Source organism: Artemia franciscana, chromosome 20, assembly GCF_032884065.1.
Source record: "Artemia franciscana chromosome 20, ASM3288406v1, whole genome shotgun sequence".
Taxonomy (NCBI): domain Eukaryota; kingdom Metazoa; phylum Arthropoda; class Branchiopoda; order Anostraca; family Artemiidae; genus Artemia; species Artemia franciscana.
In genome coordinates this window covers 28,557,235-28,575,330 of record NC_088882.1, presented here as the reverse complement: position 1 = coordinate 28,575,330, position 18,096 = coordinate 28,557,235, and the positions used below count along the sequence as shown (strand labels likewise).

At 36.5% G+C, this 18,096-nt stretch overlaps 1 protein-coding gene across 3 annotated transcripts in view; it reads right to left on the bottom strand.

Annotated features, from left to right (window-relative positions):
* Position 1: 1 nt before the first annotated feature.
* Positions 2-18,096, bottom strand: part of LOC136040087 (ras-related protein Rab-40C-like) — a 41,791-nt gene continuing 23,696 nt past the window's right edge. For all 3 annotated transcript variants that reach the window (XM_065724165.1, XM_065724164.1, XM_065724163.1), the window contains exons 3-5: positions 14,004-14,197; positions 12,921-13,143; positions 2-7,096 (exon numbers count right to left, since the gene is read on the bottom strand). In XM_065724165.1, the coding sequence (XP_065580237.1) occupies positions 6,864-7,096; positions 12,921-13,143; positions 14,004-14,197 (650 nt within the window). In that variant the 3' untranslated portion in view covers positions 2-6,863. The remainder of the gene's footprint in view (positions 7,097-12,920; positions 13,144-14,003; positions 14,198-18,096) is intronic.

Sequence of the window (18,096 nt, the reverse complement as noted above, 5' to 3'; positions counted from 1 at the left end):
GATTCCAGACAGTAGAAAATATTTGTCCGAGTAGTCCATAAATGCAGAAAGGACCAAATATTAACCTCTTATTATAAGCAAGGGGATAAATTTAAATGTATGGGTTACTTCGGGATGAAGATTATAACGAACAATTAATTGTGATTAAAGATAATTGGCATCTGGAATGCACCCATAATATAAATTGCCCTTCAATTTCTTGTTTTAACGTTATATACGCGAAGGATACAACGAATCAAGGACGTTATCGTAATCATTTATATACAATGGTGTGTTCAAGGCTTTAAAGCATGGTCTTGATTGACATAATTCACCCTATCTGCAACATTCTTTTTTTAGGTGGATCATTTTTGAACAGCCGGCTATGACTGGACAGCCTTCTAAAATTTCAAAGCTATGATTGGCTGTCCGATTTAATCCTGCTGCTAACAGGGTGAATGATGTCAATCAAGAAAAGGCTTATGTATAAATAAATGCAAGGTCTCATTAGAAGTGATGCATGGAAGAAAAAGAAAAAAATAACCTACAATTGAACTACTCATTTGTCAAATCAAATTACTATAAAATTATAAAATATATGAAGCCACATTGGCCTACCACGATAAAGCGAAAGAAGACAATCTCAAAAAACAACTGGTTTATAACCAGTATTCTATTTCTGTTATTATTCTTCATGGAGTAGCTATTGCATATATTACTTAGATCTTATTTCTTTAATCTTTTTAGATATCTTCCATAATGTTGCCATTGTTGAGGTTTTTTCTGCATCACCGTTGAGGAATGCTTGTTATATACAGACATGTTCGCTTGATTGTACTTTTTTCTCCTCTTGCTGGCCATAAACCCAGTGTTTTCAAGATTGTATTCGTTAATTTTTTGTAGCACAAACAAGGCCATATCCACGGACGGGGAGGGATTAGGAAGTTTGACCCACTCCCCCCAAAAACATGACAAAAGTGCATATAAACAAATTTTTGATGCGTTTTTAAAGATTTAGTTGTGACCCCCCCCCCCACTGAAGAAGTGAATAAACTGCTGGTTTTGATTTTACCGTAACAAAAACTGTGTAAGCAATCACTTTCAGAAAAGCTTTCATATCTAAGGAACTAACAGTCAGGTGACAGGGGCACCTTTTGGGAAAAGGGGGACAACCCCAGTTCCCTAAAGTGTTATTCTTCCCCCCTCCAATTTAGACTATAAAAAAATAATTTGCTTCAATTATCATTTTTTTTTTTTCGACAAAAAAACATTTATCCCTCTGATCTTGAAAAATAATTCTTGTATTTTCATTTAAAAATAGTTTAAATGAGTTTTAAGTTTTCCTGAATTTGCGTCAATGTCGGGTAAATGAAACTTTCAAGTCAAATATTATGTCTTGGGATCCTGAGAGCATGATGTCCTTGTCCTGAGAAATATTATGTCCCGAGCTCACCTACTTGTATTTAAAACATTGAAGAGAGTTTGTCCAGAAAGCAACTGATTAATCGGCAGTGGAGAAGATTATTCAAAATGTATTTTGCGTTTGCTTATATATGAAAAGATTCGTAGCCCCATCAATTACTTGATAAGCACCATGCCCTGCACTTACCAGCCATTCTAACTTGAATTTCAACAGTATTTATCAAATTTTCAGAAATTAAAATGCTTATTGTTAGATATAGGTACCGGTCAAATAATACCACCCTGCCATGATCACTGCCTCGAAGGAAAATTTCAGAAGGGGTATTTTCCAGCAGAGGTGCTTTCCAGCAGGGATGCTTTGTCTCCCAAAACCCTTTATAAATTTAAAAAAATACAAAGGCCCAGAGAAACATGAAAAAGGTTTGCATGGAATTTTACAATGTATATATAATTATATTTTAAACAAATATAATTAAATTAAACAAATAATATACAAATATAATTATATTTTAAAAATGTATGTTACACCGAAGGCCGTATCCAGGGGGATTTGACCCCCCCCCCCCCGAATTATTAATCAGACTCGTAAAAACGTAAAAAATACACATTAAAAAATGATACATATTGTAGTTTTTTGTAACCCCTCCCGAAAAAAAACTTCTGTAAATCCCCTTCTGAAAAAAAAAATCCTGGACCCCCACTCAACCCTGGTTACACCACTCAACGCAGCTTCAAAAACAGAAAAAAGAAGAAGCATGAATTTCTGCCAACAATGTCAGACGTAAGGTATGCACATGACGACGTTTATCGCCGGCAAAGATAACCCAAAAAGGATGTTAGGTGCCACCTATTTGTTTTTCGTGTTGTAGCTTAGCTACATTGACAAATAACGGTAATAAAAACCCTTCATTTCTGTGCCATAGCGCTAGTAGCACTAAAGCGCCTTTTTTGTGAATAAGATTCCTAAGGTGTAAAACCCTTACAGCCCTTATTACAGAAATTAGGACAGGGATTTATAGCATTATGTGAAACACGAGGCTTAATCTTTGCAACAAGAGGAATAATAAAGGAAAGTAAGATGTGATCTCTTCTAATCGCCTTATACACCAAAATCCACTCTCCAAAATTTGTGAATAAGCTTTCTAAGGCGAAGAATTCTTATAACCCCTACGACACTAACTAAGGCGTAGCTTAATGAGAATCTGTTTGACCATTGAGTTGGTCAAACTGCTTTCAAATAAAATAACGTGCTAATAATTTACTAACTCTATAGATGAAAGTCCTCTATTTTGAGGGGCTTTCGCATTGAACTGCTTTATAAAACTGACTTGCTTTATGAGCAGTATAACTGCATCCACATCACAATCACGACCTTGGATTAGAAGTTATATAAGGGCTTTGCAGGACTAACATACCCCTTTCACTAGATGCTACAAATACAAAATGGAGCTTTGACAAACGAGAAAAGTCCTGACATTTTTATAATATTTTTTGCGTAGAATCTTACAATTATATTTCCGATTTCACAGGGACTAACTAAATATTTGGAAAACTTTTTAAATATGGGTTGCTTCAAAGAGCTGCAAAAAAATACTATAACATTTTACTTTCAGACACTATTTTTGAAAAAACCTGGACTATGCAAAATTTGAAATAAGGAAAATGAAAAAGTTCCAACATTGACTTCATACGTACATATTTCACCTAAATTTTAACATGGGATAAGTGAAAACTATCAATAACCCAAAACGATGTCAATTTATTTTGCTTAGATTTTTCTTTTGTAAATAATAGTCTCCAATGTTTTATTTTAAGGGCTGCTTTTCAATAAAACTGGGCTGAAAACTCCAGAGCATATTGATTAATGCAAAAAATCGTGTCTCTATGGCATTGACATATCCAGCTGTTCAAGGGTGTATCACAAAAGTTAAACGACAGAAGAATGCAAGTTGGATGAAATTTATGAAATATCTTAATATTTCGTTGGCCGTCAGGGTATATTCCAGTACTAAGAAAATTTAGCGATTAAATATGCATCCTTTTCTTGATTAAAACAGGTAATAAACCTAATCTTTGGAGTTGGAGAAATAAGTTTTATGTTAAAAACCTTTAGATGTCTTTTATATAATTAATATACAATAAAAAACGAAAATACATAAATATACAGTAGTATTAAATATTCCCTCAAAGCTGGGGTAATTTTGCAATAATTTTTTGATTTTTTCTTTTTTAAACTGCCCTGAAAATTCTCCCAAGTTGATTTAATGACACATAAGTTAGAACACAATAAAACTCCAAATCTTCTGGTTTTAAACCCATAACCATAATTTTTAATAGAATCAGTTCCAAAATTCAACTGTGTTGTTTCTATGATCGAGGGACCGAATGATCGAGCCACCGAATGAACACATGAAGAAGCATATATGAAAAAACGTGAATGATCATACGTCAAGGCCGTTGGGCAAAGACATCAGGGCAAAATACGCCATCAATGGCTGCCTGTATATGCATAATGGTCATATACAGAATGATTTGTTTCGGAGAGGGAACAAAAAAGTAAAAAACGGAACAAAAACGCAGCTCGGACAACTTCTCATGGCCAAAATCCTGCTTAGAGTTGATGGTACTAAATGATACACCTTTATGGAACCAATTTGAAAAACAAAAACATAGTATTTAGAATAATATTACCCTTTACGGAGTAAAATATCAACCAAATCGAGTATTCTACTATTTTTACACAAATCAGAAATTCTTCTTTCAAAATCAAAAAGGAAATACCGCTATTATTTACAATATACCACCTATTCAACAGCAGACTCTGTAACACTTATATAACACTTTTAAATAAAAGGAATAATAAAGGATAATAAAAGGCAAATAAAGGAAAGCAAGATCTGGTCTCTTCTAATCTTCTTATAAATGAATTAAGACACAGCAAAATCTGCCCAGCAAAATTTATGAAGAAGCTTCCCAAGGTAATTACTACTTATAACCCTTATTAAAACAATTAAGACTGGGCTTTATAGTATTCTCTGAAGCTTATATTTAATCTTTTAAGTTGTTGGAAGTTTTATAATAGGCTATTTTTTAGTCAGCAAGTAACTCAGGGCCAATGGTGGATATAAGGGGGAAGGAGCAGAAATCAAGTTTTTAGCTTGCAAATCTTTCAAGTAAAAAAAATAAAAACAAAAAGAAACGGTTATACTTTTTAAAGTCTAGGCAACCACATTCCAACAAGCAAAATTTTATTTTTCGTTTACCTGTAGAATCTAATATGTTCGGCACACTGATTTCAGCTCTGAAAACACTTGCTTAGCGTTATACAACGGGTATTTGAAGCGATCATTTTTCGTTATGCAGTCAATAGGTTTCCAACCCTCACAAATGAGCTATGTCGTTTGGCAAGCTCTGCTGTTAGCAAATAATGAATGAAAAAATATATTGATGTAACTCTGATTACCGCATACCGCTAAAGAAACTGAATACCGGAATAACGGTACAAATGAATACCATTTAAATAGGTATTCGGGATTTTTTTTTTTTTATGAAGAATGTTTATAGGAATAACTGATAAGATTCTTGATCTCTTTCACTCACTCATACCAGCCCAAACCCCACGGTGGATGTCGCAAAAGGAAAATACCCAACAGTCTCAAATCGATCCACCAAACCGTGCCCAACGTATTTCTGATACACTATTTCGATAAACAGGGAGCACATACTGCCTTCAATTTACCTCACTACTTCATTATAAAACAGTTCTAAGTTCTACTTGGGCTAATACTGCAAAAGCTCTTAAGCGGATTGGAGATGGAATTAATTTGCCCCCCTCACCTCCACTCGTCAACACAGAATTTTACGCCTCTTGCCCCATTTCCAGCACTATGAAAGTTTCGGCTCACTCTGCAAATAGCTCCGCAATAACTAAACCAACTGAGGTAAAATTCTGGTTAATTGACTTCTTGCTATCCCAGAAAGGGTTTAGGTTAGAAAAATGAAACTTTCAGGGATGAATCTACAGACTAAAGTATGTCCCAGGAAGGTATTTTGAAGCAACTACCTCCAATCCTTCTCCCTCTAGAGGGCCCTGGCCTTTGATGACCTTTAAAATGTGTTTGCTCTAAAAGTGAAACCTTGCAAAATAGATCTTCTGCTTAATTGAAGTACAACAAAATTGTTTTCAACTTCATAACTTTGCTCAACTCCATTTTATAAGGTTTTAAAGATATGCAAATACATTTCCTAAATTTTGAAAAAAAAAACATTGATATGGCTCAAAATTCTACTCAAACAACAGGTAGAGAAAAAGCAACCAGTACCTGAAAATTAGGGTAAAATGTTGTTTTATCAAAATTTCAATAGGTACTAATAACCTGTTAATAACTAATAGGTTAATAACCTGACATGTAGGCAAATTTCAGGGCCCTCTATAGGGAGAAGGATCGGAGGTGGGTTCTTTAAAATACCCTCCCGGGACATACTTTATCCGGTAGACTCATCCCTGAAAGTTTCATTTTCCTAACCTAAACCCTTTCCGAGATAGCAAGAAGTCAATTAACCAGAATTTTACCGCAACTGATATTATCATGTCGTTTGGAGACTACAAGATGAGTTGTACAGAGATGAATTTTTTTTCTATAGGTCTTACTTCAGTCTTTAAGGCCTTATCAGGGTCTTATCAAGCTCATCGCATAGCCACGTTTTTATTTTCCTTTGTCATTTTCACAATTTTATTTGCTTAACTTTTTTATCCATCTTTTTGATGATTTTTTTGCTTCTTCTGCTAATTTGTTGATTTTATTTTGTATAATTTTATTTAGTTGATTAAAAATTTTGGTTGGTTTTCGCACGACAAAATTGACTATCTTTCAACAGAAATCGACATTTAAGGCCATTAATTGATTATAGTTATATAATTTATTTGATTGTTTAATTTAATTAATATTTATCATTTAAATGATTATAGTTATTAAACGTTAACAACTTTAATTAATTATTCAATCTGATTTAATTATTTGATTTAATTGACAACACTTATTTAATAGATTATATAAGACGTTTGTTTTTCCAATGAGAATGCTACTGTCACACAATGTGATTGCAATATCTCGGACCAAATCTTTTTTTTTCTTTTTTTTTAATAGTGGAGGAACGCTTAAGTATTTCGATGACCAAAAAAAAGGCATTACTCAACTAAAACTCTACTGAATCAATATATAAATACAACTTACTCGTATCTCACAATTTACAATTCCTACAAAAACCAGGCACGTACAGAGTTGTTTTTGTTCGAGGGGGTTGGGGAGGGCGAGGGGTAATAAAATAAATATTTGATAATTTGAATAGAAAAATGACCACAAATTCGGGCAGAATTGGCCCCAAAGTCCTCCTCCTCCTCGGTACGTCCCTGGAGAGTACATCTCAATTTCGTCTCTGAACACAATAAACACTGACTGAAATCACATTAGAGAGCACATTTTCTTTTTGCCAACACAAGTCTGATTAAATGGACTTAGAATACTTTTCTTTTTTCTGAAGGATTTCGATTTTGATTTCACACGAGAATGTGCTGTCGCCACTGCGTAGGATCTAAGATGAGTTCTTATTGAGCTTGGTAGAGGCAATTTGTCAATGCCATAAACGGATGTTGAACTTACAATGGCTCGACAACAGAGCTCTTGAAGTGTGGGCACTAGAAAAAAAGAAGCATTATATAAAAAACAATCTCTGAGCAAAAAAAAAAATAAATAGAAAATAAGAAAAGATAAGAATTACAGTATTTGATTCTTTTAACTTAAACAGACGACATACACAAACAAATCGAGATACACAAAATTAAATCAAGATCCATTTAATTATATCAACATATCAGGTGGGGGCTGTAGCTTTTCCGAATAGGGTTTCAGACCATGATGATTTCAATGGTTCAATTTTTCATTTGATCCCACACCAATTTCTAGGGGTTCAGGCTCTTTTTTGAAGTCTTATAAATCTGTTTTCTTGATAAAATTTTACTATTAACATTAATGGAAATACTTACTCGTACTTGTGCTTGGGTCACTTTCGAGTCTTGTCCAGGCCCAACGTGGCATCCAGAATTTGCCGACAAGCGTCCCTCCGTCGTTCTCTTTCAAGTGCGATTGGCTCAATCAACTGAATCCATTGTCTATTCGAGCGATGCCCGTCCTTCTTGAAACCTCCCATTGGCTTGAGGTCAGCTCTAGCTGTCGATAACCATGTCTTTTTCTGTCCTCCGGGCTTCTTCTTCCAGTGCGTAAGGGGTTGGTATTTCAAGTACTGTTTGCTTAACGAGTCATCCGGTCGGCGCAGTATATGCCCGAACCACCGTGGACGTCTCGTTTTGACAACATCTGAGACAAGTGGTATATCACCACATTTTCTTTTGATGACATCATTAGAGACGCGGTCAGAGAGACGCAGGCAAAGAATACAGCTCAGACACTTGTGGAGGAAGACGTTCAGGTCAATAGCTTCACCAGCATTGAGGGGACACGTTTCGCAACTATAAAGAAGTACAGAGAGGACCAACGGGTTATATATCCGGAGCTTTGTTCGAAGGGAGATTTCATTTCGTAGCCAGAGACACTTACGAAGCTGAATGAATGCTACCCAAGCTGCGGGGATGCAGGTTTGTATTTTATTTAGAGATTCGCCCTTAGAATTTATTAGGGAACCTAGATATTATAAATTATGGACCTCTTCGATTGGGACGCCATTTAATGCGATCAGAATTTCATCTAGCCCAGAGGTGCGCATTGATTTTGTTTTCGATTGGCTGATCTTTAGTCTGGTATCAAGGGATCTAGCAGCAATGTCGTCTATCATGAGCTGCGCTTCTGTTACAGACTCAGCCAAGATATCTACATTATCGGCGTAATCAAGATCTGTTATTGATAGTGTTGGACTGATTGCCAATCTTTGTATTTGTCAAGGGTCTTCATGATCTGGTCAATAACAAAGTTAAATAAGATGGGCGATAGGGCACAACCCTGTCGCACTCCTTCGTCAATTGATAGTCCTTTAGAGATTTCTCCGTCTGCTCTTACAAATGCCCTCGTTCCCTCGTAATAAGCCTTAATTAAACGGACAATTTTTTCCGGTACTCCATCATCCCTCGTCGCATCCCAGATAGCGTTTCTCTTCACCGAATCAAATGCCGTTAAAAAGTCGATAAAGACTTGTGTTGTTTCCTACTGGTGTATAAGGCGGTGTTCCAGGATCTGTCTCAGGCTAAAAATGTTATCGTAGCATCCCATACCAGGTCTGGATCCTGCTTAATTTGGCCTCGTCCGATCGTTCCTTATATTTCTGAACCTATTTAATACTATTATTGTAAAAAAAATTTCAGAAATTGGTATCAGGGAAATTCCTCTATAATTTGTACAATAGGCTTGATCCCCTTTCTTAAATACAGGAATTATTACAGAGGTCCTCCACTCTTCAGGAATGTATTCATTAACCCAGACACCCATAAGTAAGTTGTGGAGCTCATTGATAGCCGCTTCTGGAAGGGCCTTGAGAAGTTCAGCTGGTAATTCGTCAATGCCAGGTCTTTTATTATTTTTCAATAGTTTTATGGGATGGATAATTTTTTTCTGCTTGGAGGGGCGATATTGCAATCTTCATACATGGATGGTGGCTCAGAACTGTTGTGGGATGGAATGGGCTGATGTGGTCATTTTCTGGTGGGTGAAGAAGCTCCTGGAAGTGAGTACGCCAGCGTTCAACACGATCTTCTTTGCTCGTGAGGAGCTTGTTGTCCTTACTAAGTAGCGTGGGGGTAGATCTTTGCTTCTTTTGCTTCTCGGTTGATTCGGCTAGGAGCTGATAGTTTCCGTGAATCATTGCGTGCGGTAGCTATTTCCATTTCATAGGCTACATTAGACCAATATGCTTGTTTATCTGCCTTAGCAGATTTGTGACATTCTTTGCGGAGTGCTTTAAAAGAAGCAGAGTGTCTATCAGTCATTGGTTTCTTCCTTAAAGAGAGTTCTATTGTCTTCTGTGAAATCCATCTTTTGGGTTTTTGTCCCTTACTCCGAGAATTTCTGTAACTGCCTCTTTCACTTGATTTCAGAACTTGTTCCAGCACTTTTTTGTATTTAGCGATAGGTTAAAATTTTCTTGCTCAGTCATGGCTCTTGTCTCGGTCTCAGAAATTGCTTGATTGGTCCTAAATTCTCGGTCATTATCTTACAACGCCGTAAAACAGTTTGTGAGTTCGAGCATAAATGTCTCTTTAATTTCAGGGAGTTTGTGTTTCTCTATGTCTAGGATGCGTCTAGATGCAGATATTTTTTTGGGGCTGAGTCTGAATCTAACTTTTGATTTTAGTAAAAATGGTCGGATCCACTTTTTGATCCAGTGTCCGCCCCTCTGTATACTCTGGAGTCTTCAATCATTGACTTCCAGCGACGAGAAACAAGGAAACGAGGTTCCAGCAGCCGATATTCAGGTCTTGTATCCTTGATAAAATGGTAGCTAGCTCACTTTTCGACGAGGTCGTCAGCTTCGACATATCGCTTAAAGCCGGGAATGCCATAGACAAATTCGCTCTCATATTAGACGTATTCGACATAATTCTTAATGTTTCTTGGGTATGATTAACCGCAGGGGCCCCAGTCCTACGGGTCACCTGGAGCACGTTAGCCGTCACTTCGCTTGGCGCGAAGCTAGGAGACGTTTAGACCCTCTCACCGCTATGAGGTGTGCTGGCGGGTTTGCTCTACTGCCCAGGAACGGAAAGAGGAGCATCCTTGCTTGCAACGCCAACACCGCTGTGGCAATTTACAAGCTTAGCGTCCACCTTTGCTTCCACCTAGAATCAGCAAAGCCCTCAAGAGAGTTACCATTCGTGAATAGGTTAAAAAAGACATTTTTTTTACTGGACATGATAAATGGATAAAGTTGCAGAAAGGCGGCTTTCCAGAAGGAGACATGCTAGAACAAAAAGAGGCATGTTTGGATTTCTAATGTTATGCTCTTTTTATGGTCAAAGATGCGTTTGTAAAAATTTACCCCAGGACTGATGTTACCATATGTATCATTAGGACACATAGACAATGAAACTAAAAAAAAAGGTAATTTTTAATTTAAAAATGCAGAATATCGACATTAATTAGATCATCATGTTACTTTCTATTATTATTCACATCTTAATTCATTTAAAATTGTGTTTTTAATCCTAATATTATGCACAATACTCAGAACTACCACCCATGCTCAACTGGATATCTAGTCTACATAACGTAACCGGTTTAACAATGAGTTAATCAATGAAAGAACGACAAACAAATATATAATTGGGGCTATATATGTGTCCATCGGGAGGGGGGACATTGATTGGGTACCGCCTATGATGTTAAAGCAGAGGCCGTTGCCCATTGATATGGATCTTACGCCCTGCCATAGTTGTCCTCCTATAGAGAATCCTCCCAAGATGGTTTTCTCCGTCACCATGCAATTTAACCCATTACTAGAAGAAGGTTTGCAACTCAAGGGACGTGTCGACACGCCGGTGAACCCTGTTGAGTGTACATTTGAAGGGTCTTCTTCCTCCTACACCTGTATTTATGGTCCCGGCCAGGGACAAGGCCCCTCTCGGTCCGCACCTTCTATGGAGGTACCCTACATATCTGTAGGTCGTTCCCCTATCGCCAACTAGGCACATGCTGAGTGGCCTGGGGGAGGCCTCTTAAAGCTGGCAAATAGCTTCAAAATTTCCAAATTTAAGGGAGGCACCTTAAAGCTGGTAAAAGATGGTTATTGTGGCTGCAATTTATGACTGCTTTTATCATGGCTATTAGATACAACAAAATGTGGCTACTATGAGCAAAACTATGGCTACTTCCCAAGTATGTTGCAATAAATTACGGCTATTATGAAAAAAGAAATTGTAGCTACTTCCTTCCTAGATTGCACAAAAATATGGTTTTTATTACCACAACTGCGAAATTATGGCTACTATTATCATGGCTATCATTTAAAGTAAATTATGGCTACTACAAACCAAATTACGGACACCCTCTCTCCTGTGCTGCAATATTAGTTATATTGTATAGCTTATGACCAATTTAAACAAAATTATGACTACTTCCCTCCCATATTGCAAAAAACCAAGGCTACTCGTATAATGACTATTAGTCGTAATAAATTATGGCTATTATGAACTAAACTATGGCTAATACCGTCTAGCATTACAATAAGTTATGGCCATTATTAGTATGGAAACGAAATTATGGCTAGTATTGTATATATGGCGAGAATTGGATGACACAACTATTTTTTAGTTATAGCAATCAGCTAAGGAGAGGCCATGCGCAAGAGTGTTATCTAAGCTTAAAAAACAAACTTAAAAAATATAAGTTATGCATTTAGCATCAAACCGCAAACAATTCACCTAAATGCTGTATATACTGTATTACATATACATACTGCCCCAGAAGTACTGCTCTCTTTATCAGAGACTGTATGAACAAATATACAACTGTGTACAAGTCAACAGGAAACATAGCCAACCATTCATTATTTATACAAGAGTTCAGCAGGGACGTGCTGAAGATCCTGAACTGTTTAGTTGCATCATTGGCTATGTGATGATGAGGATGACTACCCAACTGAACTTTGGCCTGAAGCCTGGTGACAGACTTCTGAGCAATGTTGACTTTACCAGTGACTAGGCACTCATAGCAAATACCCTCAAAGAACCTAGTGCAGTGCTGAGTCATGAGAAAATAAGTTCGTAAAGTTAGGCTCAATATCAGCTGGAGTAAAACAAAAATCGTGATTATTGATCCGCATTCATCTCAACGACCCCCTCCTGCAATTAAAGTATGCCAAAATCGATTAGCAGCTGTAAGAGACTTCACACACCTTGGCTTCATTCTGTGAAGTGATGGATCAGTCAAGAGTAAAGTCAATGCACAAATCTCCAAGGAAACTTCCTTCCTAGCAAGACTCAATAAAATTTGGAACAACTCTGCTGTCAGCCACACAAAAAAGATGCTGACATTTAATGCATCCGTAGACTCAGTCTTAACGTACAGCAAAGAAACTTGGCGAATAACCACCATGACTATGGGGAAGCGGGATGCCACTCAATCCAAAGGACTTCAAAAGATAGAAAGACTTTGCTGCTACAATTTCATCAGCAATGCCAACCTTATGTTCCATAAAATGCAGATTCCTTTCTCCCTGGAAGTTGTGCTATGTACACTGAAATGCTATGGCTACCTTCTCAAAATGTTGGAAGGAGACCCTGTTGCGTTGCCTAAATTTCAACCCCATGGCCACCAGGTGGACACAACGATGTGATCATCCGAGAACAAGATGCTTCAATAGTCTACATCAGTTCCTACGCAAGAATCCAGAAGTATGTCTCAGTGATACAGATTTCGATGAGAACACTGCCGTCATAGAATCGTGCGAGCCACGACTCCCAAAACTACTAGTCTGGGTGAGGGAGAACGTAAACTAGTAAAGTATAGACTACTCACCCTGGTGTGCTCTCCATAACCGTTCCATACCATTCCTTCGTAGCGCTCTTCTAGCAAGCTCTCCAAAGCTTTCCATAACATTATAATTGCACAACGGACTAATTTCGAAATAAGACATGCCATTCCGTCTCGCATATGTTTCTGCTTCCTCGATCTGAATTGCCCTTCGAAATTCTAAATGAAGTCGATTTCCAACAAGGACTTTGGGCACTCCAGGTGCATGCTGAAGAAAAAAAGATAAAATTTTAAGAAAACATCTAAGGCTAATCATATTTGAAATATTTTAGGTAAATATAGAAGAAGACTACTTCATACAGGGACATACCCGGAAGAAATTCCTTCCCTAAATCCAAAATTTTCTTGGCTCTCTGGGAACTTCATGTTCAATTTGTCAAACAAAACTTATTTTCTGGTTAATCCCCCCCCCCGAAAAGAAAATTCTGGATAAGTGCCTCCGCTCAGATAACACAATCGACAGACAAATGGAAAGTTTTAATATATTATTTGATGACAAGACAAAAACGATAGAAACGTACTGTGCAGCAAAGAAAAGACGAATCCATGGATACCTTTGTTAATCAATTATATTATAATTTTAGTATATGTCATAAAAAGACACGAATAAGATAATTTAAACCAGTAAAAAGAAGGAAAAACTAAGTTTCAGTTGATTAGTTTTCCTGCATGAGACGTTGTACAAGCCCCTCCCCCCCCCAAAAAAAAAAATTGAGAAACAAGATTGTTTTTTTACAAATAATCACTCTGTTTTTGTAGTGTAAATGGTTAATAAAGTGTAATTACGTACAGTTGCGTCGCAGTACTATATTCAGCGTTTTCAAGCATGAGGATAGTAGTTCTGTAAAAAAAAATATAAGCATACAGTTTAAAATTTGAAGTTTAAAACATCAAAAAAACATAAGATTTCACAAATAGGTTTCACAACAACCAAATTCAATTTTTACAAGCATTTAGGAGATCAAAATTCCGTACAATAGGCTCAAAATAGGAATTTTAAGCTTTGTTCTAAAATGAAAATTTTTGCTACTGTACATTAAACATGGTTAAGAAAGATAAAAAGGTTACGTTTTCAATCTCCTTCAACCACCGGTCCAAACCATCAAATGACCATCTGTTTGTCAGATCGAAAACCAAAAGCACCCCCTGTGCTCCTCGTGAGTAAGACCTAAGAACAGTACAAAACCTTCCTTGACCAGAAGTGTCCCAGACTTGGAGGCGAACGCGCTTACCGTCTAACAGCAAAGTTGTTGTTTTGTGGGCTAAAAAAGAAATACACAGTTAGCAAGGAGTTGGAGGGGGATTGCTATATACTAAACCAAGTTTTTTGTCATCATGGTCACTTGTCAGCTAAATACTTTATAAGACAACACTGATTATACATGACGCTTGATAAAAAAACAACACAAAATTAAAAATAATTAAGAAACGACGGAGAGGGGGGAGGAGATAAGCCAGTAGAAAAGAAAGCAAAAAGACAAAACCAAAAGTTCATTTTTACTGAACCGAAAGTTCGGAAAAGAAATACTAACCTTTTGAAGGATAAATATATATATATATATATATATATATATATATATATATATATATATATATATATATATATATATATATATATATATATATATATATATATATATATATATATATATGTATATATATATATATATATATATATATATATATATATATATATATATATATACACTCCAATAACAAGTCAGAGGTTACAAAGTTTGTTACAATAGAACACCAAAGAAAAAAATGCTTCTTCAGTACCAAATACCCTCAATTGCAAACAATTATAGGCTGAATGACAAAATTCTGTTTGATCCATCCCAAAATTTCAGCTAAATTAAAAGAAAAACAATTAGTGAAGATTGTCTGCTAATGTTTGTTTTTTCACCATTGATGATGGAATATTAAATTATTAGATCTTCTTCTTCGTGTGTTTTGTTTTTGTGTCCCCGTGTTTGGGATGGCCTCCCACGCCCCTCCCGCCCGATATTTTGTTATTTACATATTCTTCCCTTTTGTGTTTTTTTATTTTTGTTTTGTTTTTTGCCGTGTTAAATTTTAGAATTATTAGTATGATGAGATATTGATGTTTTTTCTATGTCTTTGTACTGTCCCAACCTTACGAGCTCTGTTCTCTGTTGGGACATAATACTGTTTTTGTAAATTTTTTTTAAGGTGAATAACGAAAATGTTGAAGTTGGAGCTTTACTATTTAACCAACATAGCTGAATTGAGCATGTAATTCTAGCAGAAGGAATCTAATCACAAACATGAAACATTCAGACTCGCCTTGGGGGAGTTTCCCAGCCACCTCCCCCCCCCCTTTGTACCAGTCAAATCAAACACTTATGGTAATGTATTGTAGAAAGGAGCAACTTGTGCTAATAGTAACCGTAATTCTATATATCAATACATATATCAAAAGCATTGACTTTTTACGATTTTTCTAAATATTTGAAATTCATTTAAGTTTAAAGTTACCCACCAAAAGTTATAAGTCTAAAAATATTTGCCTAAATGACCTTGATGAAATTATATCATGGAATTCAGCATACCATGTAATCCTATTACAGAGGTTTCAAGTTCCTTATACAAACATAATGAAATTTTGTATCATCGTCCACTCTTTTGATTTCTCGACAAATATTTTCAGTAAAATATTAAACCAGAGCCTGATATACCGATTCTAGAAACCACAGTTCTGTTCTTGCAGATTTATATCAAGTGCATTTCGTAACCAAAGCAATATAACACAGGGCAATGGTTTGCACGGCACTGGCATAAGGTTTATACCTCTCCAATTGTCACACAACATTTTGTCTCCCATTTTGGAAATTTCAACCAATATCCTCTTGGTTCATACACAGGAAACTTCCCAATATTCCTTATTTTGGTGAAAAAGAGCAAGCTACATTGATGGGGATGTCGTTACTAAATATTTCAGCATTTCTGCAGTGATTCAATTTATGCCAGCAGCTTGTCGTTTTTGCTGCATAAACGATCTCAGCAGAGCTTGGCAGATGTGTATTAATTTGAAGTTGCAAAAAAAGAGTAGCAGATACACTTTCTCAGTCATTGGATCTTGGTCTATTTAGTAGTTTCTCGAAGTGGAAAGCCCCCTTTTCGTCAACTTTATCTTGATCTGATAAAAAATCTGGAACGACACGCAAAATCCGTAAAGATAAAAAGTTAGTATAGACATTCATTTTAAAGTTTCGTTTAGCGAAGTCTGATGCTTGAAAAAATAACACAGTGATGTATACTTGCGTATCAGCTATTACAGAAGAGGACAAGAAGCTCTCTGTGTAGGTACGAGAGCGTTGGGTTAGTGTGCCTGATGCTTCAAAAACTGTATTTTCACCTGCAGATTGTCTTACTCTCTATGGTCCTTAAGATGGATAAAGAAGGAGGTTTCGAGAGGGGGGTAGAGATTAGTATCTAATTTCCCATTCAATATACAACACCTCTCTTAACGACGAGAGACTTTTAGCGCAACTAAGGTCATCTGGCAAGGTGTTCCATAACTAGTAGTTATATTAGTTAACCATCACGTTTTAGCTACGATATGGCTGAGCAAGCCTTGATTGGTATCTAATGCAGAGTATACCTGGGAAATTTAAGGCTATTTGTATATACAGCTTGTACAGTTCCACACAATATCCATCTGAGACTCCTCCCCCCCCCCACCACAACTACCTATTCACTTTTCCAGGTTTTGATGACCATACACACACGCTAAAAATGACTTTCCATAGTAGAGGGAATTTTTTAGATTGCTCATTGGTCTATCCGAAGCTCTGGCAATGAGCATTTCTCATAATTGAAATTTATGAGATCGATAATTAATTCAAGAAACTCCGTGTCAAGAAAATACAGGTCTACGGCGTCAATTCAAGAAAATTTAGGGGAAGGGTGCAAAATTGCTATATATGTTTATTCATATTAACCCAGAAGAAAGTATATTTTTAATGTGTAAATCATAAAGATTTTTTTTTGTTTAATCCATATCATTTGTCATTATAATCCATCCCTATCATCACAAGAGTGACAGATTGTCAAACATCGTCCTTGTTAGCCAACCATTTAGAGCCAAACAAAAGGCAGATCGTCCCCGAATAGGATGGGAGGATGTTGTTAGGAAACATTTAAGGTAAGTAGGAGCTTCTTGGGAGGGTGTAAAGACGGAGGCTTTGAATAGATAGGATCAAGCGGCTAGGTGACGCAGTGTGTTGATAGCAGTAGTAGCAGTAATCCATATTGTTGTAGACTTTTCATCCCGGGAACTTCACTAAACATGATTCCTATAACATAGTATTTCAAATTACAGTCTTTAGCTAGCTATTAAAGTGTGAACTCCTATAACGAGACTACTTTTTCAATTTACAAGGATTAAATATTACATTGCTTTGGATTTTGAAACTGCGCAAATTGATGTGAGTGTATCCAAGAACAGATTATAGCAATCGTTATGGCTGTCACTCAAACAAAGTTTAATGAAGGAATGAGACGGTTTCAGTCGTCACTCGACAAAATTTTAGTACAGCAGAATTTTCTTGGCCTCAATAATGTGCCCTTCAAGAAAAATGTTAGCCATATATCACCAGAAAATGCGAAACTACGAGAAGAATTTAAGAAGCTTAAATTATGGAACAACGACATGGTGAGTCAGCTCTTGGACATGCAAGTGAGAGAAAGGAGGTTGAACCTGATTGTACATGATGTATCTGCTGAAAAACACAATCAATTAGTAACTGGCAGAGCAGTCTCTTCTTTCTGACAAATTGTAAGTTACTGGGGATATTTCTCTTACAAAGTGTCATTGCCTTACAAGCAATAGCAGTGCAATCATTAAAACAATTCGGAAAACTAGAGCTCAACGGGCCCCTGCTTTTACATAGCTAGACACCAATCATAGCATTCAGGCGATTCTCAGTCCAGAGAACAAGGGTAGTGAAATGCGCATTTATACTGATCTCCCACCCAAGCTAAAACCTCTGCAGAATGAGCTATTCTCCAAGGGTAGGGACATGCGTAGTTTGGGTTCGGTTCATCTTACTAAGCATATCAAACAAAAAAGGAGCAAATTATGACAAGTAGCTTTTGATATATTAGTATCATATGTTAATAATAATTAATTATTTTA